Genomic DNA, 14,269 nt, shown 5'->3' on the forward strand with positions numbered 1-14,269 from the left:
CTCCTTTCAAAATATAACAGTTATGTCCATTATAACCATTTTTGTTCTCAGTTTAAAGGGGCGCTTTTGCCTGACTGAAGATTGACCTTTAGGCTAAAGTATTATTGATTCGAGAGACACAGAACCTTAATGTCATGACGGGTTGTGAAAAAGGTTAAAGGTGGCACAGCCAGCCAGATCAGAAGCCCAGTAATAAGCTGCTTGGCAGGCCAATCTGGAGAAGCTTGCTGGCCTTAGTTTGCTAATCAGTCATAATAAACCAAGACTTCATTTTGGTATAAAATAAAACTACAATCGGGAAATTATTACAAGTAATAGATGCTGAAAGCTTTGTTATGGATGAAGAGTGTTGTAATCAGTGTTGTGATTGGAAGTGTGGTTGCAATAATCTTTGAGACTATCATGTCATCATGTGCCTTCTTGTTGTCTCAGCAACAATCCAGTGCAATCAAGTCCCTTCTCTCGGGTATTGATGAAGATCTAGAAACCTTTTGTGCTCCAATTGAACACCATGAAGGAATAATGAAGAAATTAGTTTTGAGATTATGGCTGGTAGACTATTGAATGCTGCAGATGGGGCGTTCTCTCATGGCAGACAGGCAGCTGATACATGATTGGATAAAGTATCCACGAAATAAAACTTTATGACATTTCTACATGAGTTTGGAAACTCCAGTTGTAAAACTATATTCACAAATTAATTTCTTTTGGAAAACAATTAGCCTTATCAAACTTTCAAATCACAGATTCTTTTAGAAATTGGATTCATTTTTGTTGAAGAGAGATGGCATCATGCTGATAATTGGCATTCGGTTTTAGGAGACTTGATGGAGTAGAGTATCAACTTGAACATCAACATTGCTGCTTCTAAAATTGTATCAAATATGACACTATTCTTTACAAGTTTCTATCAAATTAACATCTCTCTGAAATGATTGAAGCAAGTATGTTCCATATGACTTTTGGCTATCTGTTAAACAATGCTATTGATATTGGATAACATTGTTGCACAACAGAGCCCAGAGTGTTGGGGGTTGAACCAAAGTGGTCAACATCATAACCTGCATCACTTTGGGCCTTCCTCCTACATCAAACTGACACGTAGTGAAATAACTGGAATACTGTTCAAAACAGCATCAAACCCAACTCACCACCTCCCTGAAGATGCTGGTTAGAATAGGTCTTCAGCAGCCCATGCTTGCCATAAAAGACGACTGTTCTTGTCGTAAGAGGAGACTAATGGTATCGGGTTGTCAGGCTCGCTGAATTGGTTGATGCATGTCATCGTATCCCAATTGCGTTGATCAATGCTCATAATATCAATCACTGGATTGTCTGATCCAGTTGGATTATTTACAGACTGCCGTCATATAGCTGGAATATTGCTAAGTTATGTTTTTAACAACAAACAAGAAGAAACAACTACCTCACCCACAACAGGGCCCTGAGTTTTAACATTCATAGAAAAGTGATACACATCTGGCCCCCATTCCACAAACTGATTGTAGGGCTATGACAGGCGTAAGTTTAAGTATGGGAGTTATGATCACCTACTGATATGATCACTTTGCATAACGGAACCCGGAGTTTGCAACAGTAAAGTTATAAGTACTCTTGACAGATGGACAGCTCTCAAGTTTGTATTTGATCAAAAGGATGCTTTTCTGATTCATCTCAAGTCTACTACTTTTGTTTGTTTGTCTGTTGTTTAACGCCACACTCAGCAATATTCCAGCTATATGATGCTGGTCTGTAAATAATCGAGTCTGGACCAGACAGTCCAATGACTGACATCATGAACATCTATACACTCAATTGGGAAACGACAACATGCATCAACCAAGTCAGAGAGTCTGACCACCTGATGCCGTTAGTCGCCCCTTACAACAAGCATAGTCACCTTTTATGGGTTGCTGAAGACCTATTCTACCCAGGATCTTTTACTTGTTGAGGAGGCGGTTGGGTAGCCTAGTGATAAAAGTGTTCACTCGTCACGCCGAAGACCCGGGTTTGATTCCCGACATGGGTACAATGTGTGAAGCCCATTTCTGGTGTCCCCCGCCGTGATATTGCTGGAATATTGCTAAAAGTGACGTAAAACCATACTCACTCACTCACTCACTCTACTTGTTGAGGAACTGTGTTATGACTGTTTGTTTCGCTGTGTCCTTTTCTTCATTAGGTTGAATTCACCTTTCTTTTACAGATCCCTGTGAATGTGTTAAACTGTAGATACCACACATCCAGCAGTGTGATATGGAAGCTGAAAATTGTCAATCTGTTGTCAAATGTATAACATTTCTGTCTATCCTTTTCAGTTCGCTTACATGACAGTATACAGGATGAGGGGTTCCACTACCTAGTATTTGATTTGTAAGTATCACATCACATTGCACTATTTTGCATGACCTTACCTGTGTCATACTAAATGTACATGTACAATTTGTTCATGTTCTTAACATTATTATTTTTTTAAATAATATTTAATTAGGCCAAAACAATCATTTATTTATGTGACGTGTAGTCAAAAGAATCTTCAATGGATAAATTCTTTTTTAGCTCACCAGACGTGTCATGGCTTTTTTTCTGGTATTGTAAGCATCTTCTCCTCAGAAACCACTCAACCAGTGAAGCTGAAACTTGACCAACTTCGTCCCACCAATGATGGCACCAATTTGAAAAGCTTTTTGAAATCCGAATATCAATCATAAATTTAAAAATATAATGAAATTTGATATGTGTGTAGTTGGTAGTGGGCCAATACACATCTGTTCTGTTTTTGAGATAAAAAAAATTATATTGACCTTTGCGCTTGGACTATTCTCCATATTTCTCTCAAAATATATTTCTTTACACTGTCAACATCTTCCCCTAAGAAACCCATGCCCCAATGAAGCTGAAATCACACATATCTTGTTCCCAACATTCATGACACCTCAATTTGTACTAGAGGTTTGAATTTGATTTTCAGTTTGGCCACCACAGCAACCATATTGAAAACCTATTCATGGCCATTTCTCTGCCATAGCTTGTCTAGAATGTAATGGAATTTGGTACATGCAATTTGTAATGGGTCATAAGCATATATGTTCCAGGTTATTATTTTGGCGAAGTTTGAGTTTTGACCTTGATTTGACCTAATTTCTCTCGAAATGTATTGGCGTGGTTTAAGCGTTTGCTCATCATCCAAAGGCCCGGGTTTGATTCCCCAGATGGGTAAAATGTGTGACGCTGGAATATTGCTAAATTTTACAAATTTCATAACTTTTGGCCTTGTGTTAACCATGCTCTTTAATTCTCCCTGTGAGGTTGTCTGCGTATAGGGAGGCTCTTTGATGCCCTGACTGTTGTGTGTAGCAAGGCTGGGAGGCTCTCAGACGGTTGTGTGTAGGGAGGCTCTCAGACAGTTGTGTGTAGGGGGGCTCTCAGACGGTTGTGTGTAGGGAGGCTCTCAGACGGTTGTGTGTAGGGGGCCTCTCAGACGGTTGTGTGTAGGGAAGCTCTCAGACTTGTGTGTAGGGAGGCTCTCAGACGGTTGTGTGTAGGGGGGCTCTCGGACAGTTGTGTGTAGGGGGCCTCTCAGATGGGTGTTGTGTGTAGGGAGGCTCTCAGACTTGTGTGTAGGGAGGCTCTCAGACGGTTGAGTGTAGGGAGGCTCTCAGACAGTTGTGTGTAGGGCGGCTCTCAGACGGTTGTGTGTAGGGGGGCTCTCGGACGGTTGTGTGTAGGGGGGCTCTCGGACGGTTGTGTGTAGGGGGGCTCTCAGACGGTTGTGTGTAGTGAGGCTCTCAGACGGTTGTAAGTAGGGGGGCTCTCAGGCAGTTGTGTGTTGGGAGGCCCTTAGACTTGTGTGTAGGGAGGCTATTTGATCCCCTGACTGTTGTGTGTAGGGAGGCTCTGTCTGTTGTGTGTAGGGAGGCTATTTGATGCCCTGATGGTTGTGTATAGCAAGGCTGGGAGGCTCTCAGACTGTTGTGTGTAGCAAGGCTGGGAGGCTCTCAGACTGTTGTGTGTAGCAAGGCTGGGAGGCTCTCAGACGGGTGTGTGTAGCAAGGCTGGGAGGCTCTCAGACTGTTGTGTGTAGCAAGGTTGGGAGGCACTCAGACTGTTTTGTGTAGCAAGGCTGGGAAGCTCTCAGACTGTTGTGTGTAGCAAGATTGGGAGGCACTCAGACTGTTGTGTGTAGCAAGGCTGGGAGGCTCTCAGACTGTTGTGTGTAGGGAGGCTGGGAGGCTCTCAGACTGTTGTGTGTAGCAAGGCTGGGAGGCTCTCAGACTGTTGTGTGTAGCAAGGCTGGGAGGCTCTCAGACTGTTGTGTGTAGCAAGGCTGGGAGGCTCTCAGACTGTTGTGTGTAGGGAGGCCGGGAGGCTCTCACACTGTTGTGTGTAGGGAGGCTGGGAGGCTCTCACACTGTTGTGTGTAGGGAGGCTCTCAGACTGTTGCGTAAGGAGGCTCTCAGACTTGTGTGTAGGGAGGCTCTCAGACTGTTCTGTAGGGAGGCTCTCAGACTGTTGTGTGTAGGGAGGCTCAGACTGTTTTGTGTGGTGAGGCTCTCAGACTTTTGTGTGTAGGGAGGCTCTCAGACTGTTGTGTGTAGGGAGGCTCTCAGACTGTGGGAGGCTGCAAGGCTCTCTGACTTGTGTGTGTAGCGAGGCTGGGAGGCATCGGGAAAGAGGGCATGAGGACAAATTACATTAGCCATTGATTTTGTTGATTTTCAGTCATAAAAATGGCAACAATAGCTATGAGCACTTGATTCTGTAGGTTTGTTGGGCCTAATGGTATTGTAGACGTGGTTAAATCGTTACACTACATCTCTGCAGACACTTGTTACAGTATTGTGAGTCTTCCGATGTGATTGATTGATACTACAGAACCTATTTACGACTGTGTTTAGACTAAATTGTTGCCTTTAGCTAATTATAGAATTTTATGATTAAATACGGTCAACAAGTAGGGCAGTATTGCTTGTGTTGTAAACAACAAACAAATGGGGTGGTGAAACATGGACTAGAGCAATGGATTAGGGCTGGACGTAGCACAGCACAGGTGTTCTAAACTTGGCCTTCTGGAAAACTTAAGCTGTGTTTTCACTTCAGTTGTTTCATCTATCATTGAAATTCCATTCTTATCTCAACACTCTGCAGTTCCCTAATGTATGCAGGGCTCCAGATGATGTTTCAGCATCAGGAGTATGTACCCCTTATTGCAATATAGGAGTAATGGCAAAACGAATAAGTACACTGAGAGTACTGGATGGAATGTAGTGGATTCATCTTGTATTTGGTATTAGATATACACCACAGCATTGCTATTCTTGTGTAAACGGGTCAATAAACAATAAACAGTACATATTTTGTTGGTTAATGCAAATTTGAAATTTGAGACAAAACCTAACAAGACATGACGATTTAACGATTAAATTGTATTTCCAGGTCTACTGGGCATTGTTTTATATGTAGAGATTTAGATTACCGTGTGTATTTCTCATAAACAAAGTGGGAAACAGCAATCAGCTGTACACACATGTTCTCACCGTCTTGATGCAATGATCTTAAGAATTGTACATGTAACTATTATTTTATCAGGAATAATATATTCCAATATTGCGTTACTCGTATCCTAGTTGCAGCATTACTATATATATTTTTAGAATAATATAACCATAAGTGTAGCACTAACTTTGGTACAGGTGAGCGCTATTGCCGGATTATGTTTATGTATGAAACAATATAAACAATAACCTTTGAGTCTCTCTTGCGAAAGCTCTATGTTGACATATAACATTCAAACTACAACAAAAATGACTTTTTATAATTCAAAGTAGGCATTTATGATATATGTATCCATTCTCTATCAACTAAAGTTCATTCCATAACCTCAGTAACGGTTATCTGACCGTGGTTGCTGTAAATCACAGTGAGTTGTGCATCGATTTTGCCAGATTAATTTAAACAATATTGAATTAAACTTGGAATAAAATTATTAAGATAGGTTATAAACAAGTTCAGATATACAATGAAGACTTTTTGTAGCCATACAGTGTACTTACATGATTAATTTGTGTACCATATTTCCTTGAATACAGTGCGCACCCAAGTATAATGCGCATCCCCCTCTAGCAGATCCAGTATTTTGGGGGAAAAATATTTGGATATGATGTGCAGAAAAAAATTACATACCCCTTCAACGAAGTCTGGTAAATGAATGGGTGATGAGAAACTTGGTCAGCTTGTCTCATCAAAGACCAGTGTACGATTCCCCACTTGTGGGGACAGTTGGGTAGCATAGTTGTTAGAGCATTAGCTTGTCTCATCAAGGACCAGTGTACTATTCCCCATTTGTGGGGACAGTTGGGTAGCATAGTTGTTAGAGCATTAGCTTGTCTCATCAAAGACCAGTGTACGATTCCCCACTTGTGGGGACAGTTGGGTAGCATAGTTGTTAGAGCATTAGCTTGTCTCATCAAGGACCAGTGTACTATTCCCCATTTGTGGGGACAGTTGGGTAGCATAGTTGTTAGAGCATTAGCTTGTCTCATCAAAGACCAGTGTACGATTCCCCACTTGTGGAGACAGTTTGGGTAGCATAGTTGTTAGAGCATTAGCTTGTCTCATCAAAGACCAGTGTACGATTCCCCACTTGTGGGGACAGTTGGGTAGCATAGTTGTTAGAGCATTAGCTTGTCTCATCAAAGACCAGTGTACGATTCCCCATTTGTGGGGACAGTTGGGTAGCATAGTTGTTAGAGCATTAGCTTGTCTCATCAAAGACCAGTGTACGATTCCCCACTTGTGGGGACAGTTTGGGTAGCGTAGTCGTTCGAGCATCCTCATTCCTCAGATGAAGGCATGCTTTATCATTCACTCACTCACTCACTCACTCACTCACTCACTCAAAATAGTGAATAACAAAGTTGTTTGTGTCTGCAAGTCAGAACACTTCTACAATTTGCGGTCAACGTCAATGTGTCAAAGAAGCTCTGAATACGAAACAAGGGAGCAGGAGAATGCTAATGTCATGCCTGAGATTAATTGTAGTCCCTATTGGTTTAATTATATCACCAACATGCTGATCAGATTGAAGTGTACATCACCTGGCTTCAATAGAGCCAGATTCTCAGTGTGTGCGTGTGTTTGTGTGTATTTGCAAACAGGAGCTTGCCTAACAAAACAGGAGTTAATTGTAAGTTCTTCAACTTCTGAGGAGGCACATGCCAGGGGCTATGTTGAGTTGTATTCGAGAAGTTTTCTAGAAGATAAGAACACTTCCAAATTCCTCTTCTTATCATAGATATATTTCACACCACAAAATCTTAGAAATTGTCTTGTCTATTGATCCTTTGGCTAGATTATGTAGGTTTACAAAAACATGAGAATGTTGGTTATCTGCAGGTTTGAAGGGGGTAAAAATATGGTGTCTTGGAGTTTGTAAGACGACAACAACAATTGATAAATGACGTGATAAAATGTATGGTGACAAGCTGTTAAGTTTTGTTTTGGAATATTAGAAAAGAAACCAATGTTTATATGAGCTGAATTTGTTCTGATGAAGTATATAGGAATGTGTTTGTAATCCAGTACTGATGCTTGGGATTAAAGATAAGCAGAACATGCATAGGTTGTGTCTAGGTTGTGTCTAGGATATGTCTAGGTTGTATGACATGTCTACAAGGAACCAATGTCTGTATCTGTGAAAAAACTTTAGTTCCCCTTTAGCATCCCACGTTAGGTTTTATAGTACGAGTCAGAAGGGTTTATACGCATAATACCCCATGTACCCCTCGTGATCCTGCTACAATGAATTTATCTTACCAACATTGTACATGTTGTAAAAGAATTAAAACAAATTCAAAATGATAAAAAACGGCTGTTCGATTACAATGAGGTTAACTTGTGCTATGTCATCATGTGACTTTCATTGCCCCGGAAAAAGCATGCGTCTTTTTGCTTTAAAGCGGAGTATAAGGGATTTATTCTGCCTCTCAGAAATCCACGTGCAGCCTGACTTGCTTGTAGTAGGGTATAAGGGATTTATTTTCCGGCTGAGAAATGTATTTCCCTCCAAGGTGAGATACATAGTATTTTATCAAGATCATTTTGACCAGTCAGATCTCATCATTCTAACATGGAGGTATGATAAACCGTAATAAACAGTCTGGTGACTAGAAAACGTTTTGATGCTTAATAAAGAGGTTGTCTACCCACAGCTTTATTTCAAAGTCACTGCTGCCAAGTTTCTGTTTGCATTGTCCAGCCATTGTAGCACAAACTGACTTGGTATAGGATGGCCCAGTCATTCAAGGGCCATTTGCTGTGCACAGTTGTCTCCCTTAAGCATGCCAGAAGATTATGATATTGTTTTCGATCCCAAATTCGCCCTGATTGTTTCTGGGTTTGTCAGCACCATACCTGTGCTTGTGGCTTGCACCAAAGTTGAAGAACTGCATTTAAGCATGGCTGATATGCTATGCTTTGACTCAAATCAAACTCACTCACTCACCCACTGGTATAAGATTGATAGCAAGTTTTATTTTGTTAAGTATTTCGTAAATATACTATTAACACGAGGAATTCTGTTGACTTTTTTTTTATCATGTTTTATCTTTACAAAACACCCTCTATGTGACAAAGTAGATACAATTTATGGATTACAACTTATTATCCCCCTCCACAAAGTGGATGGGGGATATCGGAATGGGTGCCATCTGTCTGTCCATCACATTTCGTTTCCGGAGCAGATCTTGAAAACTGCACCATATTTCTTCACCAAACTTGGCACATAGATAGGTCTTGTGGTGAACTGGTGCCTTTTGATAGTTTGGGATTTAAATTGTTTTACAAATTTTGAGTTTCCACGACTTCGATTTAGACTGAAAATGGTGGTAGTCCTGATCTTAAACCTACTTGACTGTATAAACAGTGCCTCCTATCCTGTATATATTCTTGTCAACCATACTCTGTACTTCACTTGCTTGATAGGGGCGGTCGGGTAGCCTAGTGGTTAAAGTGTTCGCTCGTCAAGCCGATGACCCGAGTTCGATTCCCGACATGGGTACAATGTGTGAAGCCCATTTCTGGTGTCCCCCGCCGTGATATTGCTGGAATATTGCTAAAACCATACTCACTCACTCACTCACTCGCTTGATAACGGTGTTAGAATCTACACCGAAACCATCGCTCCTAATTGTAATAAAGAAGTTGTTCGTCCATATGTCTCATCCTTACTCATTACAAATACAGTTACATAGTCTATTATAAACTGCAAATAGCAAAACAAAACCAGTAATAACCTTTTTTAGTGCTGCAATTAGGCCATTTACAAAAAGGCCCAGTGAACATAGTTCACAGGAGCTAATGCATTGCACACCACCGGACATGTCATATTGACGGGGGATATGAGTATTTCATGCTTGTTTAATACTGTAAAGGCTTGACAATTGTGTAAGGATCTATACCAGAAAGTCGCCTTTACAGTATTAAAGAAGTTGTTATCCATAAATTGAGTCTACTTTGTCATCCGTCAGCCTAAGTAATGCCAATCAAACAATTCGACCTCTGTGTTTATGGCGTACTCAGTGTGAGGTGATATTGTTTTAGGTTGTTCTCCGGCATGCTTTATAAGACATTGTTCCTTCAGAGTGACTACTGCCTGTCCCACACCAGACAGGAATGGCTGCTGAAGTCCACCTTCTCATTCTCTGGTCTTTTGTCTTTCAGGGTCACAGGAGGCGAACTGTTCGAAGATATAGTGGCTAGGGAATTCTACAGTGAGGCTGACGCCAGGTAATTTAAACTCAATTTCCAGACGTGACATTAGGATGGTTTATCACCTCATTGCAGACTTAATATTGGATGGGCATTAACAAGAAGAACATTGTCCCTGCTTAAACACATTACACACTTGCCACCATTTGACATCTACAAATACAACAAATCAGGATTTTTGTATATGTCTTGCATCAAACATTATGTTTATCATGATCAAGAGTTCCCAAGTTGTTCTTCGGTAGTATTGATAATGACACGTTTTGTGAACTATTCTGTAGCATTTTTTGACACACAAGGAGAAAGTCCTGCTTATCTTTGCTTGTTCAATCCATAGCAAATGTGGTTCAGGATATTTTTGAAAGAATTATCACCCTTTTCTTGACAGAGAATTATTTTCCCATGAGTAAATTCTCATTAAGTTTGTAAAGAAGATCCAGACGCTGAATCGGATTACACGTTTAATGGCAGTATTCCCATATTTCAGTACATTAAAGCACTCCAATTCTGAAACATCTAAAAAGTACAACTTTTTCTGAAGTAATCACCAGCTATTTATGTTTAACCTGTACCAAAGAAATAATGATCAGTGCAAATCAAGAATGTGCTGCCTTGTGGTGTATTATTAACTGTTACTAGGAAACCATTTGAAACCAGACAGTATGTATATGCCTTCAGCATTTCTAGTATACAAGTGTTCCCAGTCTAAGTGGGTTATTTTATAACTTCAGGCATCAGTTGGTGACACCATGAAAGCGTTGATCAAACATCGGTTGCCTTAGGCATCATCTATCATGATCAGAATTGTTTTTCCTGACATTAAGCTTCAAATAGTTCTGTTGAAATGAATCTAGTTTTAACCAGAAAGTGATATTGTTGGTATGTGTCCCTTATTGGAAACTATTTGAATTTTCACAGTAGCAGTAAACACTGTGATATGTTTGTGTGAGATGTATTAGGTAGGTGTAGCAAGCATATATTTAACAATCAATAGTTTGGATTGATGTTTCTACAGTAAGTGTTATGCATCTGATTCCAGAACTGGTACTTCAAAGAATTGTCTTAAAAATATTTTTGTCCAAATTTAGACAACACAGTAAACACCATGGGGATTCTGGGTGTAAATAGGTCCTTAGCAACCTATGTTGGTCATATGGACTTCATGGGTTATTTGGTCAGGTGTGGTGATAGCGTGTCATTATGCTCAATATCCATGTATGTCATAATATCAATCACTGGATTGTCTGGTCCAGACTTGCAGGCTGCATATAGCTGGAATATTGCTGAGTGTGACATTCAAGTACAAAGTACAAGGCAGAGGTGTATGTTTGTCAGCATGTCATGAAACGTTTACATGACATTACCATCCAAGGATGCTTCACAGCCTCCATGACATGTCACTGAACACATTATTGGTGAAATGACAAGCCAAGAGATTTGTTTATGTGCGGATTTCCCCTGCGTTATTTCAGTCACTGTATACAGCAGATTCTTGAGGGTGTTAACCATTGTCATCAAAACCATGTAATACACCGTGACTTGAAGGTGGGTGTCCGTGCCGTGGCCAACGCATGGAATCACCAGTGTAGACAAAGTTGACTGTCTAGTATGCTTCGGTCCAGCCACATACTCATCCCTAGATTTCTACTGCATATTCCTCTGCATGACAACTAACACTTTATGCATTGTCAACAGGAATTGGAAGCATCAAGGGTTTTGTAGCTTTTTCAAGTTAATCATTGGTATGTTCCAAAACGGTTTTGTCACTGATAAACTGGCACTTGGTCTTGTTATGAACCTTCTTGAGTGCATAATGATCATTACATCTCATTTTGATTGTAATGTCCATTTCTGGCCAACTCATATTTTATTATATCCAGATTTATATAAAGTGCTTGTCCTCAGAATGCAAAGATTTTCTTTTACCAAAACACCCTTTGAACAAATAATATGAATGCATTTTTTAATGAAATATTGGGTTTGTAAAATCAAAAAGATGGACATTTGTTCTCCTCAACTGCCCTTCTAATATTCTACATTCTGGTACTTAATGTACTGTGAAATCCTCAAAAGACATTTTAAACAATAAATGAATTATGAATTTATATCTCTATCTTCAATTGTGGTATAAAACATTGAAATGTTCTTTTTATATTTTTTACCAAACTATATAATTGCAAGAATTGATTTAAAAGTAGATTTACAATCCCAAGTTATAAATATTAACAGGAAATGAATATGCAGGAGATGTGTAGGAATGAGTTTGTGGCCTAGATTGGAAATCTAAGTATAGATGTACTATGAAGAAAATATGCAACAGCCAGAGTTATTATTCATCAAGCATATGAACCATTGCCGTGATTGACTGTATGACACACTGTCTTCAGGCTGATTCCTCCAACTATCAGGAATGTCAGCTGTGTGTCGACACTGTCCTTTAGCAAGTAAACACAACGTGTCACAATGCTGTCATCATTCATATGTCCCTGGAGCTTGTTCATGTGCATACTGTTGGGATATTCATTGTAGGATGGATATCATTTTCGTGTACTATACACATGTAAAGTGATTTGTATCATGTAAATAATAAATATAGGTTGAGAAGTGAATTGAAGTTCAAATTTCTCCCAAAAAAATGAATATAATTATTTGAAAAATGCCATTTTGGCAAGCTACTCTTGTATGCCTAATTACATACATACAAAGACATTGTTATTTGGTCAAAATAATCAACACAATAGTTCTGTAGAATTAAGAATATATAGTTGCTATTTTCGTCACTTAGACCACTTTATGCTTCAGATGGACAAGAATAAAGAATCTTATAGTTGAGCATGTAACTTCTCATCTGTAAATAATGTAACACCAATATGCAAATATGCATGGCTTATCTAACCAACATTGTTCAAAGAAGTATACTGAAGATGATGATAATGATGATGATGGAGGGGGCTTATCTAACCAGCATTGTTTCAATATACCTATGATGATGATGATGATGGCGCTGGCTGGTGCATGTTGTCTTGTGATATGTAGATACTACTGTAGAGGCAAGCTTATGCTGAAGTGCTGTTCCCATGTTATCTTTCAGTCACTGCATGCAGCAAATATTAGAGAGTGTTAATTATTGTCATCTACATGGTATTGTCCACAGAGACCTTAAGGTAAGTCACATGACACGCAGCTGTTAAAAGCTGCTTGCTCATCATGTAAAAATGCATTGTTCATATCCAATTGTCATGTTGATAACAGCTGTTTCGAACCTGTCAATAATTCATATATGCCATAATAATTAATAATTTAATCAGCTGTAACAGGTAATTATTTGGCCTAATAGGGCTGGATACATTTTATGTTTAGTTTAGTCTAAAGTAATCAGACAACTTCTATAAGTGATTTGAATAATGAATGAGTTGTCAATTCTCTGTCCGAAATTTATTAACATACCTGTTCTCTATTTATGTTTTTAACATGACGAAGTGATATGCAGAATTATTTTTACTTGATGGACAAGCTGAAAGCTTTGTTCATTGTCAATATAGCTACAGATATTGTCAAATATAACTGAATAAACCCATGTGATAACTGCTCGTATCTGTGGATTTTTTAAATGACATTGAAATGAGAAACATTGTATTAGTTGTTCATGTATGTAGCAATTCATTCACATGTATTTTAATTCATTAGGGGAATGATACACTATGTGTTTACCTATTATCGCATGTATTTACCTATTATTGGCATATATTACTCTTAAGAAGCAAGAGAACACATGTCAATAGTCAATCTGTCAGGCCATGACATATTAACTAGTTATTTGAAAAAATTAGCTGTAGCAGTATTTTTATCTGTAAAATGTTCATATTATATTTATTATTCTGTTCAGTTGACATTTCCACACATACTTTCACAAACCAGGTCTAAGATGATTGATGCATTGATTCTGTTGTCACAAATTCTGTCAAAGGATCAGAGAAAATGTAAATTTGTTGGCAATAAATAACCTTATGAGGCACCTAAATTTCAAACAGTCTTTATTGTAAAGCAAATCAGGTTTATAGAGTTAGAACATATTTTTGATTTATTAGCTCAAACACATATTGAATATCAGGTTATTTTTGGAGAACTGTCTGGTATCTGTGTTTAGGTGGGGGGCACGGGTGGCCCAGTCGTCTAAGGCGCCGCGATTCGCTGTGCAGAGTTGCATCCCTTGGACACGCCAGAAACCTATGATTGTGGGTTCGAATCCCGGTTCGCCCCAATTATGTTTCTATGTTTGACAGCACCATACCCGTGCTCGTGGGTTTCACCGAAGGGGTAAACGTCTGAGACCTGCATCACTTCGGGCTTTCCTCCCACATTAAGCTGACATGCCGTGATATAACTGGAATAATGTTAAAAGCGGCGTTAAACCCAACTCACTCACTCACTCCCTCACTGTGTTTAGGTAAGGCACATAACTTTATCCTCAGTGATGGTTCATCAAGAACTCTGTCCACCT

The 14,269-nt window shown here is 39.4% G+C and overlaps 1 protein-coding gene across 23 annotated transcripts in view; it reads left to right on the forward strand.

The window, feature by feature from the left end:
• Window positions 1–14,269, forward strand: part of LOC139468530 (calcium/calmodulin-dependent protein kinase type II subunit delta-like) — a 135,895-nt gene that overhangs the window by 55,385 nt on the left and 66,241 nt on the right. For 17 of the 23 annotated variants that reach the window (XM_071250542.1, XM_071250543.1, XM_071250545.1 and 14 more), the window contains exons 4-6: window positions 2,319–2,373; window positions 9,721–9,786; window positions 12,860–12,932. In XM_071250542.1, the coding sequence (XP_071106643.1) occupies window positions 2,319–2,373; window positions 9,721–9,786; window positions 12,860–12,932 (194 nt within the window). Of the gene's footprint in view, window positions 1–2,318; window positions 2,374–9,720; window positions 9,787–11,240; window positions 11,314–12,859; window positions 12,933–14,269 lie in introns of all 23 variants that reach the window. The other 6 variants (XM_071250551.1, XM_071250563.1, XM_071250564.1 and 3 more) reach the window with 1 other exon arrangement.

Source organism: Haliotis cracherodii, unplaced genomic scaffold (genome assembly GCF_022045235.1).
Source record: "Haliotis cracherodii isolate W230 unplaced genomic scaffold, xgHalCrac1.p SCAF_2, whole genome shotgun sequence".
Classification (NCBI taxonomy): Eukaryota; Metazoa; Mollusca; class Gastropoda; order Lepetellida; family Haliotidae; genus Haliotis; species Haliotis cracherodii.